The sequence below is a fragment of the Apus apus genome, chromosome 26 (assembly GCF_020740795.1).
Source record: "Apus apus isolate bApuApu2 chromosome 26, bApuApu2.pri.cur, whole genome shotgun sequence".
Classification (NCBI taxonomy): domain Eukaryota; kingdom Metazoa; phylum Chordata; class Aves; order Apodiformes; family Apodidae; genus Apus; species Apus apus.
In genome coordinates this window covers 1,025,374-1,049,827 of record NC_067307.1, presented here as the reverse complement: position 1 = coordinate 1,049,827, position 24,454 = coordinate 1,025,374, and the positions used below count along the sequence as shown (strand labels likewise).

The 24,454-nt window shown below is 38.2% G+C and overlaps 1 protein-coding gene across 2 annotated transcripts in view; it reads left to right on the top strand.

Moving 5' to 3' along the window:
• Positions 1-24,454, top strand: part of PPP2R2A (protein phosphatase 2 regulatory subunit Balpha) — a 37,556-nt gene that overhangs the window by 11,800 nt on the left and 1,302 nt on the right. For both annotated transcript variants that reach the window (XM_051640871.1, XM_051640870.1), the window contains exons 3-9: positions 16,396-16,493; positions 19,505-19,670; positions 20,226-20,338; positions 20,601-20,778; positions 21,608-21,772; positions 22,367-22,536; positions 23,327-23,418. In XM_051640871.1, the coding sequence (XP_051496831.1) occupies positions 16,396-16,493; positions 19,505-19,670; positions 20,226-20,338; positions 20,601-20,778; positions 21,608-21,772; positions 22,367-22,536; positions 23,327-23,418 (982 nt within the window). The remainder of the gene's footprint in view (positions 1-16,395; positions 16,494-19,504; positions 19,671-20,225; positions 20,339-20,600; positions 20,779-21,607; positions 21,773-22,366; positions 22,537-23,326; positions 23,419-24,454) is intronic.

Genomic DNA, 24,454 nt, shown 5'->3' with positions numbered 1-24,454 from the left:
CAGAGTGACCTCTTTGGGAAACTGACCTGAGTGAAAATTCCATGTCCTGGATTACTTGTAATCAGATTGATTTTTTTTATCCTGAGTTAGTTTCGCCAGACTGATTCGTCAAATTGTCACAAATGTTTGTGGTGGAATAGGCAGTAGTGCAACTACAGGAATGGGACAAGTGATGTGAGAGTTGAATGGATGGATTGCTTCTCTTGGAGACAGGATAACGATACTAAGGCAACATGTGAAACTGGAATTGTGAGCAACTTGCTCAGCCTCTTCTTCAGCCTTTTTGTACTTAAGAGTTGATCCGAGCTTGTTCCCAGACTGCCTCTGACATGGGAAAAGTCTGCTTTCAGTGAATTGAGATCCATGTTGGAAGACACCTTCTGAAAGATCAATATGAACAAAGAAAAATGGAAGTTGAAACCCACAGACTTGTTCATTATATAGTTTAGCAGTAAGAAAATGGCACTGCTTTGTGAAGGTAGTAGTGAAGTGCTCACAAGCTGTTTGAGTGGAATGTGGAATTGGCAGGGAGGGCTTTTTGACCAAAATTTAATAATTTCTGTATAGGCCTTCTGCCTTTTCTTGGTCTGTTCTCACAGCTTCATGTTTGTTTTTTTGTTGTTGTGTTATTTTTTTTCCTTAGCTGAAGTTTACTATCTTCTTTTTTGTTTACAAGAAATATTCAGGATCTTTCATTTTACTCCAGACCCTTTTGGAAGCAATGGTAACATACCAATTCTGTTCTGGAGCTGAACGTATGTTGTGCTTAACCCAGCACTTTTGTCTCTGACAATATTTAGATGCCTCAGAGGAACGTGCAGGAGGAAGACAGAGCATTTAAAACAAACCAAGCCACTTGAGATTCTGCATATCAGATTGTTGGCTCCCTGGAGCTTGTGGATTCTTTTCCTTGGTTTGACTTGGGAGGTCATACCCAACCTGGGAGTAATAGACATCTCCTAGTTTTTGTGGTATTCTCATCTTTCTGCTGTTTCTGAAGATCAGGAAAGCATGTTCTAAATTCTCATCTACAACTGTGCTACTAGGTCATCTCTGTCCTGTTGCTCAGTGTTGCTGCACAGGGATTATTAAGCGTGTGTGTATGTTAAGAAGAAAATGGCATGATCAAGTGATTGCATCCTGTGTAGGAGCACTTCTTGTTGGTTGCTGTAATTTTGAAGAAGTTTTCAAGCGAACACGGTGTACACAGACCTCTTTGATCTTGTAAGCTTGGTTATGTAGATAGTGAAGCTCATTTATGTGTATGTTGAAATTAATTTTCCAGAAGTGATACAATTATGTAACACTGAACGGGAAGTTTTTGGTACCTTCCAATTCCTGAGCTTTCTACCCAGTGTCTTTTGACGTAGGCTCAGGTTTCTTACAGAGCTGTTATTACTCTTTTACTTTTTACCAGGTTTAAAGTTCAGATTTAAATATAATTATCCTGATGGGCAGGGTAAGTGACAAAAAGGAAGACTAGAAATGGAGATAACTGAAAGGAATCATCCTGAGCTGTTTCACTGGAAGGTCACTAAGCCATTTTAGCCCCTTCATGTTTTATTTTCTCCGTCTGTAAGATGAGTGTGCCTGTTCCCCAAAATGAAGTTCCAAAACTTTTAAAAGTTATTGCAAGGAACTTTGGGATCCTTGCAGGACAGTAATACTGCTAAATACTCTTTATCTTGTTTTCAGCTGTTACACAGTTCTTCCAAAATCCAAAAAGGTCCTAATCTATAAATAGAGAAGTTGAGAGATTTAAAATAATTAACTTCAAAATAAAGGTCAGTATTTTTAAGATGTGTTATAAGTGCCTGCTTTGGAAGAGTTGTCAAGATTTGTGGATCCCTTTTGCATCTTTTATAGAAGCGAGTGTTAAGAATCCCTGAAGTCCATGCCAGAAACTAGTGTTGACCTCTGTTTAATCAAATATTCTTTTTAAGAAGCTGAAGCATGTATGCTTGGGCCAGAATAGAAACACAGGAAAAGACTTGCCAAGGAGGGGGGGGGGAGGGAAGATGAGGCAACTGGTAAAGGGAAGACCACTTTTTCAAGTTCCAAGTGCCACTAGAAGACACATTAAGTATGAAAATGAATCAATAAAGGAGTGGATGCCCACAGTGAGCGAAGTCATCAGAATTTTTTTGTTCCATGGTCACTTAATAGTCAGAACTGTGTATTCATCTCTGCTGGAAACTTCAGTTGTACTTGTGACCTTCACAGGCGCTGTGCTCTCCAGCAGGCTGCCTGAAATTCATCCAGTGAGTGAGTGTGCCTCCTTCCCTTCCCTTATGATAGGCAAGAGTGATTTTTGCTTTCATTTTCCTTCCTTAGAAGGAGGCACTTGACACCTTGTCTCAGGTACAATGGTCTCTTGCATTCTGTACATGAAGATTAAAAGCCTTAGAAGATTTTGCCCTTAGCTTTTACACATGAAATACTTTCTTTGACCAAAGCTTTTATGAGACGAGTCTGAAACAGCATGATCATTTCTAGGAGTTATTTTTTATATCTACAAGAGAAATGCCCACCAAGTCACAGAATTAGAGTAGCTTATTTAGAAAGGCATTGCCAAACTATGATCATTTTCAAAAGTAACTGCTACTAATTTTTAACTTACGGTATATGTCTTGGAATGGCATCAGCAAAAAGAGAAAATCAATATATTCCAGTGCTCTTAGTCTGTAGCATTCACAGTGAGAAGAAAGGCATTGCCTGAAGGCCTCTGTTATGTACATGCAAAACAATAGCTCAGTATGTTATTTCCAAATATATTGTTATTTGCAAACAGAAAACTAACCACTGGCTTTTCTGTGCTGTGCAGCCTATTGAAATTCTGGCTGTGATTCCAGCAGAGATTTTTCCATAAATAGCTCTGTACTACTTCAGAACACAAACAAGGCCCTGGAAAGATCTAAAGTAAGGTCTTCTGAGGGGACTATTTAGCCTGTTTTATTGGTGTGTACTTCGGGGTATATACTGTGGTGGATGTGAGGAATGTTTCTGTAGGTTGAGGTGGGGGGGCTGTCAGCAGGAATTGAGAGGTAAATGTTCAAATTAGTTTCAAGGACTCATGAATCTCCTGGCTTGAGCATAGGGGAAAAAATAAATGAAATTAATAAATTTAGGCAGAAGCGGGTATGTTTTCCCTTTAGTATTGAAGGTTGTTTTGTTTCTTAAATAAAAGCCATTAGGTAATGTCTTTAGGCATTAAATAATGGTTCCAGTAAACAGAACTTGAAATAAAAACTATTATTGAATGAACAGGCATTCTTTAAAGCATTCTTTAAAAATTTTTACTGATTGGATGTTTGGTTATGCAAATTAATACACAGCTAATTTTGTAGAGCAGGTTTTTCAGTGCTATGTAGGTGAACATTCTTTTGAATAAGTAGTGTGGGGCAACTTCCGTGTAGATAATGCTCAGTTATAATTGATGTAAGCTATCTTGAGTAAAGTAGTTTGAGGAGAAGCTTGTAAAGGTTCTAGGAATTAGAGAAGGTGAGTAAATACTTCCAAATCTCAGGGCTGATTTTCTGCTAATCGTGTTGCTACTAAATATTTTTTAACACAGCAGAAATCCCCTTTAAAAGGGAACCAAAGAGCATGAAAATAACTTTGGCATTTGAGAAATCTGTGCTCTGAGTGGCAGACTCTTTAAGTGTCCTTCTCAGCCCTTGGTTATCAAACAAATGTGTTTATCAGCTATCAAAACAGGGTGAGGATGGTATCACAGAGAAAGGGGCTGACAGGTCCTTTAGAGCTCATTAGTATGTTCTCTAAATGCAAATCTTTCAACTATACCTATTATTCCTGATAGATGTTTATTAAAAAAAACCCTTCATCTGTGGAGATTCTGCAGTCTTGGAAGCATGTATTTAAGAGCTCAGCTACCCAGAGCCTTGAATGACTTTTCATAATGACTAAAATCACCTTTGGTGAAAGGTGAATCACCTGAAATTTCTGTGTGGGGATTGCAGACTGGTCTTGCAAGGGAATTAGCCCTGATACTTATACAAGGCAGTGACTTTGTGCAATTAACTAGATACAACTTGATGAGAAGAACAGCTCAACTACTAACACTGTTTTTCTTTTATGAGGCTTCTATGGTATTTCTGAGCTTGTTGATTTTTAAATTTTTTTTTTTTTTTTTCAAAGAACATGCTTTCTTCTCCCTCCTAGGCATATTGAGGAGACTTTTAAAAAATGGAAGGCAGTACAGTAAAGCACTTCTGTTCAAGGGGTAGTTAGCCAGTTTAGGGCTCCCTGACTAAATTCTACATGATACAAATGCAACTTAACCCTTCTGTCATCTTTGTCCAGGAAGACCTCTCATAACTCAGTGTAGGTTTTGCTGGCTGAGCAGTGAGTGTTTCTATAATGGAAATATAACTAGTGTGGATTGTAGATCATACTTACTACAATTACTTTGTTCAGAGGGATAATGTGTAGTTGAAAGGCACAATCCCTGTGATAGCAGATATTTGAAAGAGGAAAATTCAGAGAGGAGGAAGCTTTTATTCTTTCTTGTGTTATTTAGTCAAGTTATCACTATGTCTGCAGTAATACTTAAAATGCTTCCTCTACACTATAAACTGTAGAAGCAGAGAACACTGACACTGTTAGTTTCCCCCTTCAAGCAAGCAACAGACTTCATATCCTATGGGGCTTACCTTTTGGCTAAGATTTCACTTGGGGTTAAAAAAGCAAGTTTTAAGGTACAGTTTTATTGCTGCAGCACCAAGAACACAATCGTTTTCAGGTTTTTTTAGTGAAAAGCTTAGTGAACTTTAGTGAAAAGTTCAGCTTTTTAGGAAAGCTTGGTTGGGTGACTGTTCTGGGCTGTTACGAACTTTGTTGGTTGCCAGAATTCTATGGCACTTGATTGAAGTCTCGAATTTTGGGCATTTTTATTTGCTTTAGATGGGACACTTAATTTTTCCAGGTTAAGTGTAACTGATGCATTCTGTGACAAGTGGGGCACGAGCATCCCTTGGCCAGGTATGTAAAATATCAGATGGCTTTTTAGTTAGTAGAGAATACTTTGAAAATGAGTAAGTTAAGAATTAGAATGCATTTATGTTTTTAAGTATGATGTTGCTTAGGAAGTATATTTTCTCTAGTTCTTGTTTCTGTTCTTTTTGTTTGTATTTCACATCAAAAACAACCTTTCTGATGGAGTGTTACATAGCAACTTAATTTAGAAGCACATAGCTTCTGAAGGTGATGCTATCCAGAGGCTGGAAACTACTGTTCACAATCTCTTTTTGATAATCCTAAGCTTGAGTGGAGGAGTTTTCATTGCAATTCAAAGGGGATTGATGCAAAACTAAGTGTGACACATCCTCAGTAGGAGGGCCACTATTCTTTTCCTCTTTCCCCACCTGAAAATAGGTGTAAACTTCACAGGTTGGAAGCTCTCAGCAGCTGAATTTTGTGACAACTGAACCTCATTATAGTTTTCACATTGAATAGCTGGCTGGTATTTAAAAATACTGAAATCTTGGATTTGCTGTAGATTACTTTCTTGTTTAAAAGCAGAACAGTTCTGCTGGTTGGAGGGAGGAAAGCTTGTGGACAGACTTTGAGCTTTTTAGAAGTATTTTTATAATAAAGTATTGCAGAGACTGCAGAGAACAGGCTCAGGAAAAAGCTGTGACCTTAACTGCTTGTTCCTAGTTGTGAATAAATGTTACAGTTCCACAACCTGTGAGATGATTCACCTGCCTTTCTAGGGTTATTTAAGATGGGTACCAGGAGTGGGTCTGGATTTCTGCCACTTATGCCGCCTATGGTTATGATATTAATAAACTGGTGTCAAATGTCCTGGGAACGGGTGATGTAGGTTGAAAGACCTTTGTTTCAACCAACAATAGACCTGAATTAGTGTGAATAGGAAAAGCAAATAGGCACTTCCTGTTGTATTTTAAGGAATACTCGAGTTTGGGGAAGCATGCCTATGAAGAGATTTAAACTAAATGCTCATCGATTGCTGCTTTCCCAAGTAAAATATTGTCTGTGTATGTGTTCATATCTGTTAGTCTTTCTAAATATGCTTGTAGTACCAATAAAGTGAGGTAGAGTCCCATCTCTTTGAATAAATTATTCAGGGTCTTATTCTGGGGGAGAAACTCTAAAACCTACATAGTGAAGATCTAAAGAGGGGAATTGTCTTACTTGTTGCTTTCCTAACCAGGTTTGTTCCTCAACTTGAAACTTAAAAGTCTCTTGCAAAGACTAGAAATTATTTGAATGAAAAATACCTGGGTGGTGCTTCAGACCACCTTGAGGTTCAGTTGCCTTTCATAAGGTATTGTGGAAGTCCAGAACAATGCTGTTTGTGGTTAGTGGCAGAGGATGCCTTTAGAGACTGAAGGGAATTCCTGTCAGATATTAAATGATCCCTTACTATTTGAGGTGTTCTCAGGTTGATCTAGCTTGTGTTGAGTTGAAAAACATCTGTTTTGAACTAAAGATCTTGCTGTGGTCAGTTTACTCTTTCACCTAGTGGAAAAAGGGGATTTGCCTGTTGGTTTCCTATCTGTGTGTTCTGAAAGGAAAAAAAGTCTTAAGGCTTAAAAATAGAAAGTAATTAATCAGGGTGATGAGGGTTAATGATTTCTATCCAGAAACCAAACAGCTTTGCATTTGTTTATATAGAAAGAACATTCTTTTATCAGGTATTGTTACGAGTTTAATACAAGAGGATTTTTCAGTTATTTTTGAAGCACTTATAACTAATTTGGAGTTAAATAAAAACCCAAACAAAACTAAAACTATTTAATTCTATAATCAGATTAAATGGTTTTAAGGGACCAGTTCAGGATTGTATTCAGCTAATATATACTGGCCCTATAGGGGGTTTTTCTTCTCAAGGTTTATGGTGAAGTTTGTGTAAAAGGAATTACAGAATGCAGTGCCAGGTTTGGTGAGAAGAAATGAAACTTCTACAATTAGGTATAGCCCTGGTTACAGTCATTTGGTACAGGGATTGCTTCACCAGTTCCATAGTGGATCATGGGTTTAAATCAATTTCAAGTATAAAAGTTCTTCCCTAAAGCTTGTCTTAATTTTTAATGTGAATTCTTTAACTCCTTTCAAAAAGATCAAACTGTAAAGCTGGTTTATGTCATTTTAAGCATGGAAGCATGGACCAGTCAGTTCACAAGTGTGTAACACATCTGTTTTCAGAGTGCTTTGACTTGTACTGTTTGTCATCTGTTCTATATGTCACCACAGGTGTCTTGGAGACACGTGTACAGGAGACTTTGCATTTCCTGCTGTAGATGGAGACGGGAAGCCAGTGGTCTGAGGTTTAAATAATTTCCTTTCTTTTCTAGCAATGCCAAATTCTGACCCTGGTCAGGGAACTGTTGTATGTGTAAGCTTGTGGAAACTGTACGTATAGACAGAAATGCACTTAATTGGCATTTTGTGGACTTGATAGCCTTTTAAAAATACAACTTTGCTACCTGGAGATGTGGTTGCTCCTGAGCACATTCCCTGCCCTTCCCTACCCACCTCCCCTAGCACATTTGCTCATATAATGCCTTCAGGTCAGTTTTAATGAACTGTTAGCTTAGCAAAAACCAAACTGCGTAGTGTAACTGAACGATGTTAGGAATTATTCACAAAAGCTGGAGGTGGTGATCGTGTCTGTCAGAGGTGGTGATGAAAGCATTTCCTGCAGTGACTTCTGCTACTTCTGAAAGTCGCTGCTGTTCTAGTGTGCTTGCTTGTTGGCCCCTTGCCTTGGTCTGAAAATGGGACCACAGGGGAAACTGGTGATAAATTTCATGGTGGAAACTTGACCTGGATAGAGATGTTAAAGCTTACTAATGTTGGCCCACAAACAGTAGTTGCCCCATGAGGCACAGCAATTGTTTATCAAACACAAGAATTAAAATGTTTAGAATTCTGCTCCATATAGAACTTAGATTGTAATACTGAACGTAGAGTGTGCTTTCCTTGAATTGTGTTTAAATGAGGAAGTTGCTTTGGTATCACAGTTAAGATCACTTAAAGATTTCTGAATGTTTAAGAAGCTGCTTTTCCAGATGAGAGGCACTGTATTTGAGTAGTTGGTGATTGTGTTCCCTGCTTTACTATTACCTTAGTAAAGTATTTCATCTACATGTTCATGATTATTCCAGCTTATTTTGGGAGGCATTACTATTTCAGTTCTGTTCTTTGCAGTTCTAATGCCATCTTCTCACATTGCTTTGCAGTCAGAAGCAGCTTCTGGTGCATAGGGTAGATGGATTTGGAGTTGTATTCTCTCAGCATTGAGCCTAGTAAAGCTATTTAGGAGAATTACAAGCCTTACATAAAACCAATGGCAACAAGATTGAGGCTAGTGTTTCTGTATTTCAGTGGGAGGGAATGGAAGTTTGCTGCTCAGTAACAGTTGTGTTTTCTGACAAGTCCCAACAAGAGTTGCTTGCATAAAGTCAAAAAGCCATGGAAAAACATTGTTTTGAGTGTAGAACTTCAGTTGCATTATCTCTAGACTATCCAAGAACATGTTATAAATGCATCTGTAAATTCAAAGCCTTCCTAATACATGTGTATCCTACTAAATAGCTGTCTTTCAGTACCAGTTCTTTCCCTTGGCTTGTATTGTTTCTGCTTCCAATTAAAAAGTGACTGAATTCAAGCCTCTGCTTCTGAAGCCTGGTGATAAGTGTTCTGGTTGTCATTGCTAGTATGTAGATTTGATAGTGTAATCTCGAAAGGATGTGGTGTATTGAAGGACACTGTGTGAACCCTGCTTTGCCACTGAAGAATAGAGCCCTGCTTGCCTGCCAGCTCATGGTGAACTGAATCAGAGTTGCAAAGTAGGTATCAGGCATGTTGATGTAACTTGGGGAGTTACAGGAAAAAACTTCATTAGGGGGATCCAACTTTATTTTAGGGAACTGAACAGAAAGTTAAAAAAAAAAAAGATGTGTAATAATAATGAGTAATTCCAGCTTTCAAATCCAAAATTGAATTCCTAGTTGAACTAGGACATGCCTGTTGTAGGAAACAAAGTTTTTCCTGTAAGATTGGCAAAATTGGAGAGAAAAGGGAAGAAACAGTGAATAAATGGGTATACAGGAAAGTCTGAGAAATGGAGGAGAAGTGTAGGGTTTTAGGAGTCCTTGACAAGGTTTAGGTTTGGTTATTTTAGGGTGAGTAGTTCATGCAGTTGAGCTTCAGATGTGAAGTACTACATGTATTCACTATTTGGAGGCTGTTATGATGTGTGTGTATTACACACAGATAGGTATGTAGAGAGGACTGGGAGAGTCTTAACACTTAAATACATCTTTACCAAACAGGATGAGAATGCTTTCAAAATCAGTGGGGGAAATTATGAGTTCATTATTTGTTTTCAGCATCATAAGGCCCGGAGCACTTGGAATGAAGCTGGAGAACACCATGTAAGAAATCTTCCTCCCTGTGTGCAGATTTCCCAGATATGCATAAGCCAGCAAAACCAGCTTAATTACTGTCTGCTGCTTGAACTGCATCTTTGGCTCCAGCATGTTTGTGTTCTGACACTGTAGGGCCAGCAGCAGTGGGGAGGTAGCTGGGCATCACGAATTCCAGTCCCTCCCAGTGAAGGAGGGGAGCTTTGTGTGCTCTTTGTGTGCTGCAGTATTGCAGGACTGGTACTTGTGCTCTCCTAAGTAACCAGCCAGCTCTTGAAGAGCTTCATGGCACACAAGTGAGAATTTTTTCCACAAGGATAATCCCCTTCCTTACTTGTGTTGCATGTATTCCATCCCATCTCTGTATTTCTGAGGAATTAATATTTTTTTAATGCCCACTTCTAGTGAAGAAGAGATCTATTTAAAGGACTTCTGGAATGGCTCTGTGAAGCAAAGGGAATAGTAGGAATGCCTTACCCAGCTGCCTTTGGTTTTGTTGCCTAGTCACTTCTGAGAGATTGAATGAATGCAGGGAATCGCTCTTGAAAGTGAATGAAGAAAAGGGAAATGAAGTCAATAGTAAAACCGGTCATGGTAACTTTAAAGTGTACAGTCCTTGTCTTCCCTTCCCCCTCTCTACATACATAAATTAGGGATGAGGCTGGAATGCAGAGGGTGTTTTCTTTCTACACTATGAGTGCTAAATAGTGCTTGCTTACTCTCCCTGGTGTGTATAATTTAGTGTCCTGTGTTGGGAGCGCTCTTCTCTGCAAACACATGTATAATCATGGTTTCTTAATCTTCCTTAAACAGCCTTCCTGTTAATTTTTAGATTAACACTTCACTACCTAGCTTCAGAGACTTAGTACACAATATTGATAAGTGTAGTAAAACAAAATCATGCAAACAATGGGGTGACGTTGGGATGGCTCAGACATTCAGAGTGCATTGTGCAGCTTCTTAATATATTTGAAGCCTTGGAGGAGCTGTTTTCTTTCTGCTGTTTTTGGTTGTGTGTTTGGTTTGTTGTGTTGTTGGTTTTTTTTCCCAGCAATGAATGACATAACTCCAAAACAAAATCACTAGAAACAAGAGTGTCCAATAAAAAGTTACATCTTTCTGTCCTTAGCTGTGACTTGAGCTTGAGTTTTGGAAGTCTGTTTTGGAAATGTGTTCAGTAGTCTGAAGCAGGAAAGTTTTCCTTCACCCTGGATTAGAAAGAATGAGACAATTCACAAGTGATTTTCAGGCACTGAAGGTCTCCAAGTTCTCCTGGACAGATAGATACCCCTGCTTAGCTTTGAGCATGTTGACTTTATCTTTAATCTAGGAAGAATGGCTCACATATGTTCCTTAATTGTGTGTTGAATTCAAATATTTCACTGTTTTAATCCCTTGTGATGTTTATTCCTGTGCTGCTTTCTCAAATTGAGTTTTTTTTAGCTTCCTTGGATTTAATTAATAATCCTATAAGTTCGTTTCTTCTTTTCTCCTGTTACAGTTTGGGAACTATCCTTGGAATGATGAATTGATGATTAGTTTTGATCAAAATAGCTTCTTCAATACTTAAGGCTAGCAAACTGAGGAAGTGGGCTCCACATTTGGCTCCTTTAACTAATCTGCTTTACATTATGGGTGAGATTTGTTTGAGCTGCTCGTCTGGAAAATTCCAGAAAACAGTATTTTGAGCCACTGGGAAGGAATATAAACAATGAAGAAGTACCAAAATGCTTTTTAAATACTACAATTCTTTGTTCAGCCCTTGGAAACACCAGGAGGTTGCTCCACTTGTGTAAACATACTGATTTACTTGCTCTCTGCTTAGGCAGCAGATCAACATGATTCTAAAAACTTGCACAGAAACCTCTTAGGTCTGGTGAAATAAAGACGCTCTTTGTTCACTGCCATGATTGACTTGCTGCTGTAGAGTAGGTGACATGTTTTGCCTACCAAGCATATTTTATAAGCAGAGTTTATATAAAGTTCATGGTACATTAAAATAGATAGCCTCTTCTGTACTAATAAAATACCTTTTATGCCATTATTGGAAACAAATTTAATACAGAATTGCTTTCCAGATTCACAGTGGGCCTTCTGGAACTAAGTCATTGGATTACAGGGTTGGGTTTTTTTCCTTGCTTGGATTGATAAAGCTGTTTTATTCTCTTACTCCGTAGACTTGTTGACAGTGTTAAAACTTCAGCACAACCCTTTAGTATTTCAGAAAACTTCCTTGTGATAGTGCAAGTGTGGTTCTTTTTCAGCATTCACTGGAAAGCGTGGAAGGCTCTCAAAGTGTGAAAAAGTTTTTTAGTATCTGTTTTTCTTATTTCAAACATTATTTACTGTAAAGAGGAAAAAGGTGTTTGAGATATGTCGGATTCCCTTGTTCATGTATCTTTGAACAGTATAGTCTGCCTATTTTCATTTTAACTGGTCATCTCTCAGTAGTGCAGTGGCCCAGGGCCTCAGTTTTTCAAACCATTTCAATCCTGCCTGACACAACAGGTGAACTATTCCAAATAGTAAGAAGTGATGTAATAAATATCGACTAAAGATTCTGAAATGGTTATCTTCAGAAGCCCACTAGGAAACAAGTGAATTTTACGTCGAGTGACTGTTCTGCTGTGAGAAGGTTAATCAGCATAAGTGTTTGTCACCTACTGGTTAAGGATTGCTTGGGAGCTTCTGGCATGTCTCCACTTCACATGGTGAACTGTGAACATGTTACTATAAGCATTATCAAAACTTTGAGATAAATTTATTTCCCCTTTGTCCCATTCTCTGTCAAAGCTAGACATCTTGTTTTTTATTTCTTTGGCTCCTGTCTCCATGTCTACCATGGGAAAAGCTATTTTACTTGAATCTAGTGAAGATAAGTGTCCAGATTTTGCTGTGGTTTTGATTTCTTTTGGAGCACTTAAAGTTAAGATTTATCTTTCAAGCAATGCATAAAAAGCTTAGAGCAGGTTGTGAAAATACAGATCATGTGCAAGAGAAAAAGGAACCGTGACAACAGTTGCGAGAAACTAGATGGTAGCAGCTGGATCTGGGAGAGCTGTCAGGAGATTTTGAGGACTCTTGGGAAAGCAGACCCTGCCCTGATGGTTCATGCTGATGGGTCAGGGATCTGAAGCCTCTTGTGACAGTTTGGGATTTTTAAAATCACAGTCTTGGTGTGGGTGTTTCGTGTTTTGTTTCTTTGAGGTAGAGATACAAGTGTCCAGTAATTCTGTGTTTGATTCAGAGCATTGCACTCAGCCTGCTGCAAAGCATTCTGTCTTGGTGATGTTCATGTGCAACAACTGTAAATGGACTTCAGGTTGTGTAGGTCATTTCGCTCCCACTGCCCTTTGCTTTTAGATCACTGAAAACCACTATTTCGAAGTACTTTGTAGTTTCAGAAGTGTTTCCACAGTGTGAACAAGTGTTTATGAAGGAAAATATAAGTGGAACTAGAGAACTGTATACAACTTGCCATAAGTACTTAAAATACAGTAAGTTATGCAAGAGGGAGGAACTTAGTCCGGGTATTGCAGGCACACTACAGGAATGCAGACACAAATTTTTGGCCTGTTTTTTGGTTTTGTCAGAATGATGTCTTCATCTTGTGTGTTTCATGTCGCCCTGTAATATTTTAACTAATAAAAAAAATAAAATCTCTGCATTTGAAATGTCATGGTTCATCCTGATTTTAAAGATGTCTCAAGATGCTTGGGGGGAGGAGAGAGACAAATGTGATCTCTCAAGGCATAGGTAACTTTCTGGAAGTCTGATAACAGATGATGCTATCTGTGTCCTCTGAGGGGTATGGTTAGCAGATAAGGTTTTTGTGGCTGCTTGGCTCTGATGCTGGAGGAGGGCATTGAAATGAGCAGTAAGCAGTAGAAGGCATCATATTTCCAAAAGCCATTGGTGTTGGTGACAAAAGAACACCTATACATCTGCTTCTCCCCTCAGGTATTTCTCCCTAGTGCTCTTTGCGTAGAGAAATGATAATTTCCAAGCTTCTGGACAGTGAGAGCAACCGTCTGTGTTTGCAAGACTCCCACCTAGAGACTGTAGCAAAAATAGCATGCACAAAAGGGAGGAGGCAGAGAGAAGGCAGCGCGTTCTAGAGGTGCTCTTTTGCCCGTTGCGGTGCAGAAGGACTGAAATAACCCTACATGTAACTGTCATGGGAATTACAGTTACTATTTGAAAAGGATAACACTGATTTTATTTGGCAACGAGGGTGTTAATACAGATGAAAATACACAAGTGAATCAGTGCACTGCGGAAGATGAAATGCTTCCCTTGTCAGTTCTCACACACTATTAAATCCGCCCAGTTCAACACCAGTGCCTTGATGTCTGTCTCTTGCTTTGACCAAGGTATGGGAATACAGTATTCTTAACGGTGAGTTATTTGATTTTAAATGTATGATTGGTTGCTTTGCTCTCACTGATTTTTGTACAAAATCTGCATCTCGGCCCTATTTTGGGACTAGTTAAGAAGAAATTTTTTTCTGCCTACTTTTTTAGCATGTTTGTCCTTGGAAAGGGAAGGGTCCAAGATTACAGTGTAGAAGGCACGTGAAATTCTGTAGATGTCTTGAGTTTAAAAACTAATAATTGTGTTGTGATTGCTGCAAAGGAATGTATTTTATTTCTAATGTAAAATTAATCCAAGTATTTAAAAAGATCTTCTGCATAGGGTCAATCAGGCACTGGAGTTTTGAGTACCTTGTCACCACTGATTGAGCCTGCTGGACTTCTTGGAGCTGTGGGGATGTTAGAACTGAAAGTTCACACAGTTGAGCCCACAGACAGAGTAGGACTTTTATCAGCTTGGAGGTCACGGATACCAAGCTTGGGTATTTCTGCAAGTTAAAATACATGCCAAGAGTGAGAATGTATAGAACAGTTACAGAAAAATATATAGCTTTCTGCTATATATGAGACTTGTACTATTATAAAATACAATATATATTACATCAGCAGACCTAAGAAAATGGAGGGTTTATTCCTTAATTTAAGGCTTTTCTGGCTATTGTTGCTGCCTGTTACAAAGCTTCAAGCTTCAAGATTTTTGACCTTGAAAAACTTCTAAGTGACTTTTGCCAAAAAAAATTATAATAATTTTTCTTTGCTGTTCTCCTGATAACTTGCTGTGTTTTCTATTCTGTTCTAAGGCTATCATAGTTCGCAGTGTTAAATCCCTCCGTGTTTTCCAAAATATTAATTTTTCTATGTACTTTTTACTTTAGAGAGTTACTTTGTTTTTCTTCAATTAATTGATAACTTCCTTAAGCTCCTCTCCTTTTAGAGGATTACAACAAGGTGGTTTTGCATTGTATGGTGTAGTCAAAATTAGATTGCTTGGCATGTGCTCCACTCTTTGTGCATACTGGACTTGATTAATTGCATTTTTTTCCTGATTAATTGTATGTTATCCTTTATGCCCTGTTCACCAGTGAAAGGTACATATTGAATGCCATATCTTCTTCACCAGAAAGCTCTGCAGTCTTAAATCTTAGAGATGTGAGAGAAATCACTTAATCTTGTTCACAAATATGTTAATGACTGGCTAAAGTCCAGGAAAAAAAATTACGTGCACTGAAATCAAGGTTTTTCTGTGTTGTGGATCCTGGTTTACATACAAGCTTATATCATATTTATATCCTTAACACAGTGTTCTTGAGAAATTTCAGCCTGTTTGTATTTCAGCAGTGCCAGATAATCATGGCAAGGGAGGTCAATGGAGATAGGATCATCTTGTGTTTATCCTTTGTTATATGGCTGCTTGTGCTGTATATATAGCAAATACAGCTGAGCTGTACATATGTGTTTGTGCCAAGAATCTGACTCTGCATCTTCTGCCTCTGAGGATTTTGCAGCTGAGTTTGCCCTGCTTGTCTAGATTGTCTTTGCACTGTGCAGTTTTCAGACAGATATGCTGCATGCTTGTAGCTGATGTGTAATGAATGCAGTTATTAAGGCACAGCTTGCCCTCTGGCCCTCAGAGGCCACCACCCATGGGTTTGGGACAACTGGGGAATGATGTAAGTTTTGTTTTGGTATTAAAATGAGTAAGAAGAAAATATTGCATGTTTTACTACTTCAGAATGAGATAACCCTATTGCTGTCTATGATAAGGTGGCTTCCATCATATGCTGCACAATAATGTCTGCTTAAATTCAGAGTGAGGAGCTTTTGTTTAGCAGAGCCTTTCAATCTGTAGAGCAGGTACCAGGCCTTTTTAAACTCTAAAGCAGAGAATTAACAAACCACCCAACAGAAAATGTGGGTAGTGTTTACCTACATCAGACTGATACGAAAGCAAAAGAGCATGAAGACTTGCATATGTGAAAATCTTACGTAGTCTCTTCTACAGAAAATGAGTTTAATAAAGTTGTATTGCAATTTGAAGTTGGCATTTGAATTATTTCCTAATTCTTTGTAGCTGTTTTCATTCCACATCCTTGAATTCCTTAGAGACTGATGTGTCTCCACCCTAATATGTTTTGCCCTTGAGTTGTCAAACATGTACAAAATCCTTTGAGACAATATGGGTAATGTTTCTATCTAAATCATATCAGAACGAATGGAGAAAATAAAGGTAGGAATACGTATATATATGCACAGTCTTTCTCTGCTGGTACAGGGCACACTGAAAATCCTTTTCTGTATTATCCCAGAGTAGCAGTCATAACAGAAGACCATTCATAAGAAGTGATATCAAACCTTTTAAAAACAATTCTGTGCAGAACACTGAATTTGTAACTAGCACTGTGAACTAGTAACTGGTTTTCAAATGTACAGCTTTTAACAATTACTTCAGTATTTTTTAAAAAAACCCTACTTGTGTTTTTAACATAAATATACTTAATCTAAATTGAAGTATGTATTTTCTTTTCAACTTATTATCATAGCTTTCTTGGCCACTTTGTATTTAGAAGAGTTTTTAACATGTGGGGTTTGGTTTTGTTCCTATGCAGCGGATATAATTTCTACAGTAGAATTTAATCATTCTGGAGAATTGCTAGCAACAGGAGACAAAGGAGGTAGAGTTGTCATCTTTCAACAGGAGCAGGAGGTGAGTGCCAACTACTTAGAAGTATATTTCATGTTTTCTGTTCCTATTTCTGTCTCTTTAAAGAAAAGGAGCATGCTTTTATAAAAAACTTCACACGAAGTTCATGCCTATATAATAAGTGATCAAAATGATATCATTTAAGAGTGAAGAAATTATGGAGAACTTCCTGACACTCGTAGAAATTCATGTCTCTTTAAACATTCTTTAGCTGTGGTCTAAAAAGTTTAAAGTGAAAACAAAAAAAGGGTGGGTCAGGCACAAAAAGACCTTGGGGAAGCTGAAGTTGGTTGTTTTAAAAGGACTCTACTTGGCTGTGATTATTATTCCAGATTTCACTGTAGCTGGGGAAATAAAAGTTACCCTTAATTGAACATATGACCTAAGATGTCCTTTTCCATTTTGGTATCAATGGGGTAAAATAATAGAATAAGGGTAGCAAAGGTATCTTTTCATTTTATACTTGCTGTTTTGATCTTTGCATAATTCTACTGACAAACCTCCTAAAGGTAGGACAGGGCCTCTACTCCCGTGTTAAGGGTGGGAGAGCTGAGATCGAGTGCTCGATTTTAACTAAGGTTGTACTTAGAAGTTGACTTGATTATAATTTATATCAGGGGGAGGATAAAAGGCACTTCTGTAATTTCACTGCCAAGAAAAGTAATGCCGTTACTACTTAGTGTTTTATTCAGTTTCAATTTAAAAAATCCTAAGCCTTAAAAATTCCACAGTTCCCCAGAAAAAGTTGCTTTCTGCTGGTAAGCAGGCCATTCGAGTGCAGCACCTTCTCTTTATGAATAAAAATCCCTGTGGTCACTTGGTGCCATCTAGTGGGATGTTCCTGACTGACCAGCCTCTTCCTAAGTTCTGGGTCCAAGGTGAACACAGCCTGTAGAGAAGCCTTACTATAATCTTCCTGTAGTTCCAGGCATAAACTCTTGTGGCGTTTCCGTGTGTATTTTTTAAACTTTTGAGATTTTGCTTGCATCCTTGAAAGAACCTTGATGTAGCTTAAAGCTGAGTTAAAGCTTTTTGCCTGTTGTCAAGTCAGTTGTCTTTCAGTGACTACTTTTGGTTTTGATGCATAACCCATGTCTCATATCTTTATGATCTGTGAATCTAGGCATAGTAAGAACCACCTGGTTATCAGATGAAGTTGCACAGAATTGGTTTTGGTATAATTTTACTCCTAAGTGTTTAGGGAATGAGCAATGGGGACTGGATTCCTTAGTGCATTAGTAGTTAGTTACGCCATATGAACTACTGTCTAGAGCCAGTTTTATATAAGAGTATCTAAAAGCCAATTGTTTAGGTATTTTGGTTGGATTTATGTGCCACCTCCTACCACACTGCATTCCAGAGTGCTTTACACTCAGAAAGGAAGAAAAACACTAGCATAAGCACTCTGTACAGAGTTATACAGGCCTGTGTAACTTTGCCCACTTCCAAGATGCTGCCAACTCTGGGCTGGAATGTGGCAGCTCTTCTGCAATGCGAAGCAAGTGACATGACATCAGGATCAGGCAGGAAACGGATACTGGATCTAATTGAAACTGAAGGAGGAATTTGCGTAGGCAGTCTGTAATTACCTAGATTGGAATTTAACATAAGGCACTTGGGACAACACCTCTTCTTGTTTTGATTTTTGAATATGATGAGACAGGATGATGGTCTAAATCCTGCTTTTATCCCAAGGATGGATTTCATACAGTATTGCTTTTAGATATTATTTTAGTACTGTAGAATGTTACTAGAATACAATAGGTATATTTAAGAGTCAATCATTATGGTAAGTATGGAATTGAAGGAAAGTTCCCAGAATCATGACCAGCATTTCCTAAAGCACAATAGAAGTTGCCTGTTCTGGGCAGTGACCCTATTTAACATTTTAGGTCTAACTGAAACTTGGAACAAAGTTCCTTCTGTTCTCTAGGGTGGGAAAGCCAGTGGAATAGATAGGTGTGGTACAATATTCTAGTGCCAAATTTTATTTCTAAGCATTTTGTCCACTTTTCCCTCCCCCACAGCTTATTATACAATTCAAGAATTCTTGTCAGCTATTAATGTAGGGCTATGAAGCAAGAGAAAATTATGCAAGGAATGTGACAAATGTGGGCTAGCAAGGATCATATCAAGAAGTCTGTTTTAGTGAGGTGTCAAGGGTTGAAATTAATGTATGGATGCGAGACACATGAGAAGGAAGGAGCAAGTCCCTAGTCAAGAACATATCACACCAAAGGCATCTGATGGTGCAACTTCTTGAAATGGGTGGAACAGGAATATATTCACAAAATGAAGCTTGAATTAATTTCAAGTACACCTGGTGAGCACTATTTCAGAAATGGTTCCAGGTTCCTGACACCTTATCCGTTGGAGACTCAGTCAAGGCAGTGCAATTTTAGTGCTAGGAAGCCACTGCGTAAACCCCAGCCTTCAGAAAGAGGAATCATGCAAGTTTGGAGGTTTTCCAGGTTTCCAAACAGTTCCATCCTGAAAAGGCTAACTGCAGGTGTGACTTCTAATGTCAAACATGTATTCAGCAGAGGTGTGAAGCTTTTTTGAGGTTTTTTAAGAAAGAAAACTTCAGTAAGCCTAGAATGTTTAGGCAGGTTACTAGTTTGGAAGTTCAGCTGCTCAGAATTAATATGAGAACTTGTGGGAGATGCTGTTCCTGTGGCTGAGAGGAGTTTCTGGAAACTTCAGGAATCAAAAGCTGCTGCATTAACTGTCTTGTCTCTGCTGCTTTCTTAGTCCTAAAGAGCAGACACTCTAATCAAGCTATTGCACAAGAGATGGTCCTCGTTTCATCTGTTCTACAGGCTCGTTAAAGTAAAGCAAGTTGTACACCAAAGGATACTTGCAGCAGATCTGGAATAGGCAACAATAGTGTGGAAGCCTTAGCAGTGTGCCTGTTTATCTTGCTACATAAATACCTAGTTCTGGCTTCTGCCAGCAGCCTTGAAAAGCATTCTGTATATTGCATACATATCTTGATCATTTAATTCTCTTTTTAGAACAAAACCCAGTCTCACAGTAGGGGAGAATACAATGTTTACAGTACCTTTCAAAGCCACGAACCAGAGTTTGACTACTTGAAAAGTTTAGAAATTGAAGAGAAGATCAACAAAATTAGGTGGTTACCCCAGAAAAATGCTGCTCAGTTTTTATTGTCTACAAATGGTAAGTTATGACTTATAGTCATAAATGGTAAGTTAATTTTGCATGGTAACCTATTGTTACATAGGGTCACTATTAGGTTTTTGTCTAATTCTCTCCACTTTGAAAAGGCTGGAAGCAAGTTGGTTTAAAATGCAAGTATGTAAAGATGGGGCTACAGAAGAGTGCTTCTGTTTATCTGTACTGGCTTACCTGGACACAGAAGTGCCACAACATGGGGTGGTGTATTATTATTTCTGCTTTGGTTGCTTTATAGCAAATGGCCTTAGCTAAGCAGTCGTTCAGTACTTCTGTGTATAGCTAACTGTGTGAGCTTATATTAGTCATTCATAACAATCCTGATTCTAATTGAAACTTGGTAAAACTTTTATAAAAAGAACAAGCTGTGGAGGAGGTCTTTTTAATGCTTTTTATCTTGTCTTGTTTTCTTCAAGCAGTATTTTTGTCTTTTTTGGTGCACGTAGGTGGTCCTGTCTTGTTTGAAGACTTCATGTTGAAGTGCATGAACTGTGGTATCTTTCCTAGAGCTTTGATTTGAAACTGGCTGTTTTATTTCAGATAAAACAATAAAATTATGGAAAATCAGTGAAAGGGACAAAAGACCAGAGGGTTATAATTTAAAGGAAGAAGATGGACGGTATAGGGATCCTACTACAGTTACAACACTACGGGTGAGTAGTTCAGTCTCTATGAATTTGCCTCATTCAAGTGAGGTCTCCTCTCCCTCCTCCAGCACAAGGATTAGCCTGTGGCTGGTGAGTAACTGCCCCTTCAGATTAACTTGACATTTTCTGTGGTGCCAGTAGGCAGACACATTTACTTCTGAGGTGATTTTGAGATATTTTAATGGGCTTGGCGTGTTGAAGGACTGAAATGGAGTGTGAATGTGTAGTACATCTGTGTCTCAAGCATCCATTGTGTTGTATTTTGCAGGTGCCAGTATTCAGGCCCATGGACCTCATGGTTGAAGCTAGTCCACGAAGAATATTTGCCAATGCTCACACGTATCACATCAATTCCATCTCCATTAATAGTGATTATGAAACGTACTTATCCGCAGATGACTTGCGGATTAACCTGTGGCACCTAGAAATTACAGACAGAAGTTTTAGTATCTTTTTTGCGTTGTTTTGTATGATGGGAACAGTTTGGTTACAACAAAACTGTTGGGTTTTATTGCCTTTCATGAAAAGCTCTTTGAATAGCATGTTTCTCCATATCCTGGTTATTTCTCCCTAGTAGCTGTAAGGATTTTTGCTTCTGGAGAGGTAGCTCAGCATGAGTGATATAAGGAGACGTAGGCATTTGGATGGTGAAAAGACTTCTTTTAAAGGAGAAAAAAGCTTAAGATTTCAAGAGATGAGCAGTTCTGGAAGGCAGCATTACAGTAAAGGATCTTGTGAACATTCTATTGACTTGCAGTGAGAAGCAAGTCAGAGGATTACCACCCTTATCTAACAATGTTTCTTCTTTATTTTCTAACCTAACTACCAGCCCCTCTGGCACGTGCAGCTATGAATGTTGCAGGCAGTAAGGTCACAGGAATTCAATCCCATTGCTGGGAGCAGAGATCTGTGGACAAATCACGAAGAACCTGAATGGAAATCACACATGCTTTTGTTGTAATTTAGTAGTGTAATGAGTATTTGAGGAAAATAAAGTTCTATGTGAAAACACTTGGATGACATATATGTAGTGTAGAATTACTGCTGAAGTGGAGCAAAAATTTAAGCAGGTTTTTGCTCCTAATGAATTAACTTCAAACTGATACAGAATGCAACATTGTCGTCTTGCTTTCTTGAGAAATTGTGGGACCTGATCTTAAGTTTTATCCAGTTTGTGACTGGATCCCACAGTCCTGAAAAAGCATTGTGGAATAGATTTCAAGCTGAAAAATGTGTTGTGAAAATTGGAGAAAATTTCTTAACAAAATGCTGTAGATATTGTAGATATTAAGCCTGCCAACATGGAAGAGCTCACAGAGGTGATAACAGCTGCAGAGTTCCACCCAAACAGCTGTAATACATTTGTGTACAGCAGCAGTAAAGGAACGATCCGACTCTGTGATATGAGAGCAGCAGCACTCTGTGACAGACACTCAAAATGTAAGTTATCTCCTGCATTGTTTATTGTAGACTGTAGTATCTTTTTGGAGAATACGATATTTTGCTGGTACATGAAACTAAGCACTCAATAAGAATATATTAACCACTGAATTGTGTGTATATATTGGCATGAGATTTCCGTAGTATATTTAATAGATCTAAAGCCTAAAATCTAAATAAATCTTAGTTAGATTCATTTTTTCCAGAGTAAAAGTAGTGAATAAAATTATTAACATCTTAAGCTGGAGAGTCTCCCTAGACAACAGGACTAGGGAGTGGCTTTCTGCAGACTACAGGAGCTCAAATACTGGTTGTTTGGTCTGTATTTGATACTAGAAATCTTAAATGTGTGAGTGAAGACTCCAAATACTAGTGAGTAGTTCACTTATTTGAAAGCTGACCTTGATTTCCTACAAACGTAAAATATTTCAGAGTATGGCAATTATAAGGCTTTCTTGTTGTAAGTTATTTTTTCAACACAGGCAGAGTAGCTCAATGTGGCAAGCTGAGAAAATGTTAATCTAATTTGGGTGAATCTTGTATTGGAAGAGACATAAATGTATCTTGTGAAATGCCTATCTTATTTTTATACAGTGTTTGAAGAGCCAGAAGATCCTAGCAACAGATCATTTTTCTCTGAAATCATCTCTTCCATATCTGATGTCAAATTTAGCCATAGTGGTCGATATATGATGACTAGAGATTACCTGTCAGTGAAGATCTGGGATTTAAATATGGAAAATAGACCTGTGGAAACATACCAGGTATTTTGGTGAAGATGATTTAAACCTTGAAGGATGCTAATAGTCAATGTGGCAGTTAAATTTTTGTCTAGATCAGTATGGCAAAGCAATGAGATTGGTGAGTTTCATACATGTGCTAAAGGATCTTGCTATTTTCAGGCTTATTAGAGGACCCAAAACCATGTTTGGGTATGAAACAGCCTTCCTCTTGCACAGTGGAAATGTGGAAAGGTAATTTTCAGCCATGGGATAGGACATCTCTCAAGATTCTTCAGTTAACTTGATCTTCTCCTCTTGTTTCCTGGAGAAGAGGGGAGGTAAAACATTTAATGGGCAGAAAATGCTTTTAGCCAGCACTGAAAATTGCTGTGGTGGTTTCTTCTTAAGAAAATTTGTGAAGGGATCCTCTTCATCATACATAGGAGGAAGATCAGTCACCAAAGTATGATTTTTAGAAAGAAGCAAAGTCTGATAAATCTTGTTAGATAACTAAAAGGGTAGTGAGGGTGTGACAGCTGCTCAGAGAGGGAAAGCATTCTGAAGAATTGCCAAGTTTTGGGAGATGTCTCTTTTCCCCATGACTTGCTACTATTTGTGTTTATTTGAAATCTCTAGAGCAGAATATATTAATTCATGCATGTGTTCATTTTGTTCTTTACCCATACAGTCAGAGGAGGGAGCTGTGTGTGCTCCTGTGCACAGAGCATAAGCACTGTCAAGTACTTAAATACTTCTGGAACAAGAATCTGTGAAGATTATTTCACAGCTGTGCAAGTTCAGTATTTATTCAGTCTATCTACATTTTTTCCAGGTGCATGAATACCTCAGAAGTAAACTTTGTTCACTGTATGAGAACGATTGCATTTTTGACAAATTTGAATGCTGTTGGAATGGATCGGACAGGCAAGTTCAATTCTTATCTCTTTGCACTTCACGCCTTTCCAAGTTACTCTTAAAACAGCTTGAAGCATGGCCTCAATATCTGTCTGGTTTTATTTGTGGACTGGCTTGACTCGTATTTTAGTGCTTTGGTAGACCATGTATGTGTATGAGCTCTTAACCTTTGATGTTGTAGCTGCCTTGGCATCCTGAAGAGATGGAGAATTTGACACACAATTGAGTTTTGTAAACTTTGCCAGAATTAAATATCAAGAAAATATTTCAGCATGCAGGTGCAAGAACCAGCAGGATTAGAGATTGTCTGCAGACTTTAACTGGTGAAACCCATATCCACTAGATTTGTTATTGCTAGTGTGTATATTTTTGGGTTGGTTTGCAGGGGTTTTTTTAATAGTTTTGTTGGGGTTTTTTCTGTGTCATCTGTTATGATCTGACCTTCAATTATTTTATATGGCAGTAAGGTCTGTGTACCCAAAGCCTGTTGTCTGTCTGATTGTATGCACTACCTGTAAAAATCTGCATTGGGCCTTTTGAAGAATCTGGGTTGTTTTTTTTGTTGGTTTTTTTTTTACTTAACAATAAGTAAAGTAGCCAGAAAGTAGAACACTCAGGAAAAGCCAGGAATTCTTTTTCTTACAGTGAGCTGTCAAGTTTGTCTCTTTTGGGCATGGTTGACCAGTCAATAATACTGCTTATTTGCTGGATCTAAATCAGCTCATTGTACCCCTTATCTGTTATGTCAGACATAACTTTTATTCTTTTTAAACTTAGTATCTATTTATTTTTTTGAGGCAAAGAAAGGGCAGGGCAACTTCTAAGTCTACTTGTCTTACTGAAAAGCTAGAGATAGAGAATAAGGATCTCCGGTCAGGAATTGTCACAAACTAAATATGTTTGTTGCTACCTACGTTCATGCAACTTGTGTGTAACTCAAATTACATGGCTAAAAATACAACGTATTTGGCTTTCATTAGATCACTGGGTGCATGAGAAGCAAACTTGTAGATGACATTCAAATTGAAGTGCTTTGATAACAAAG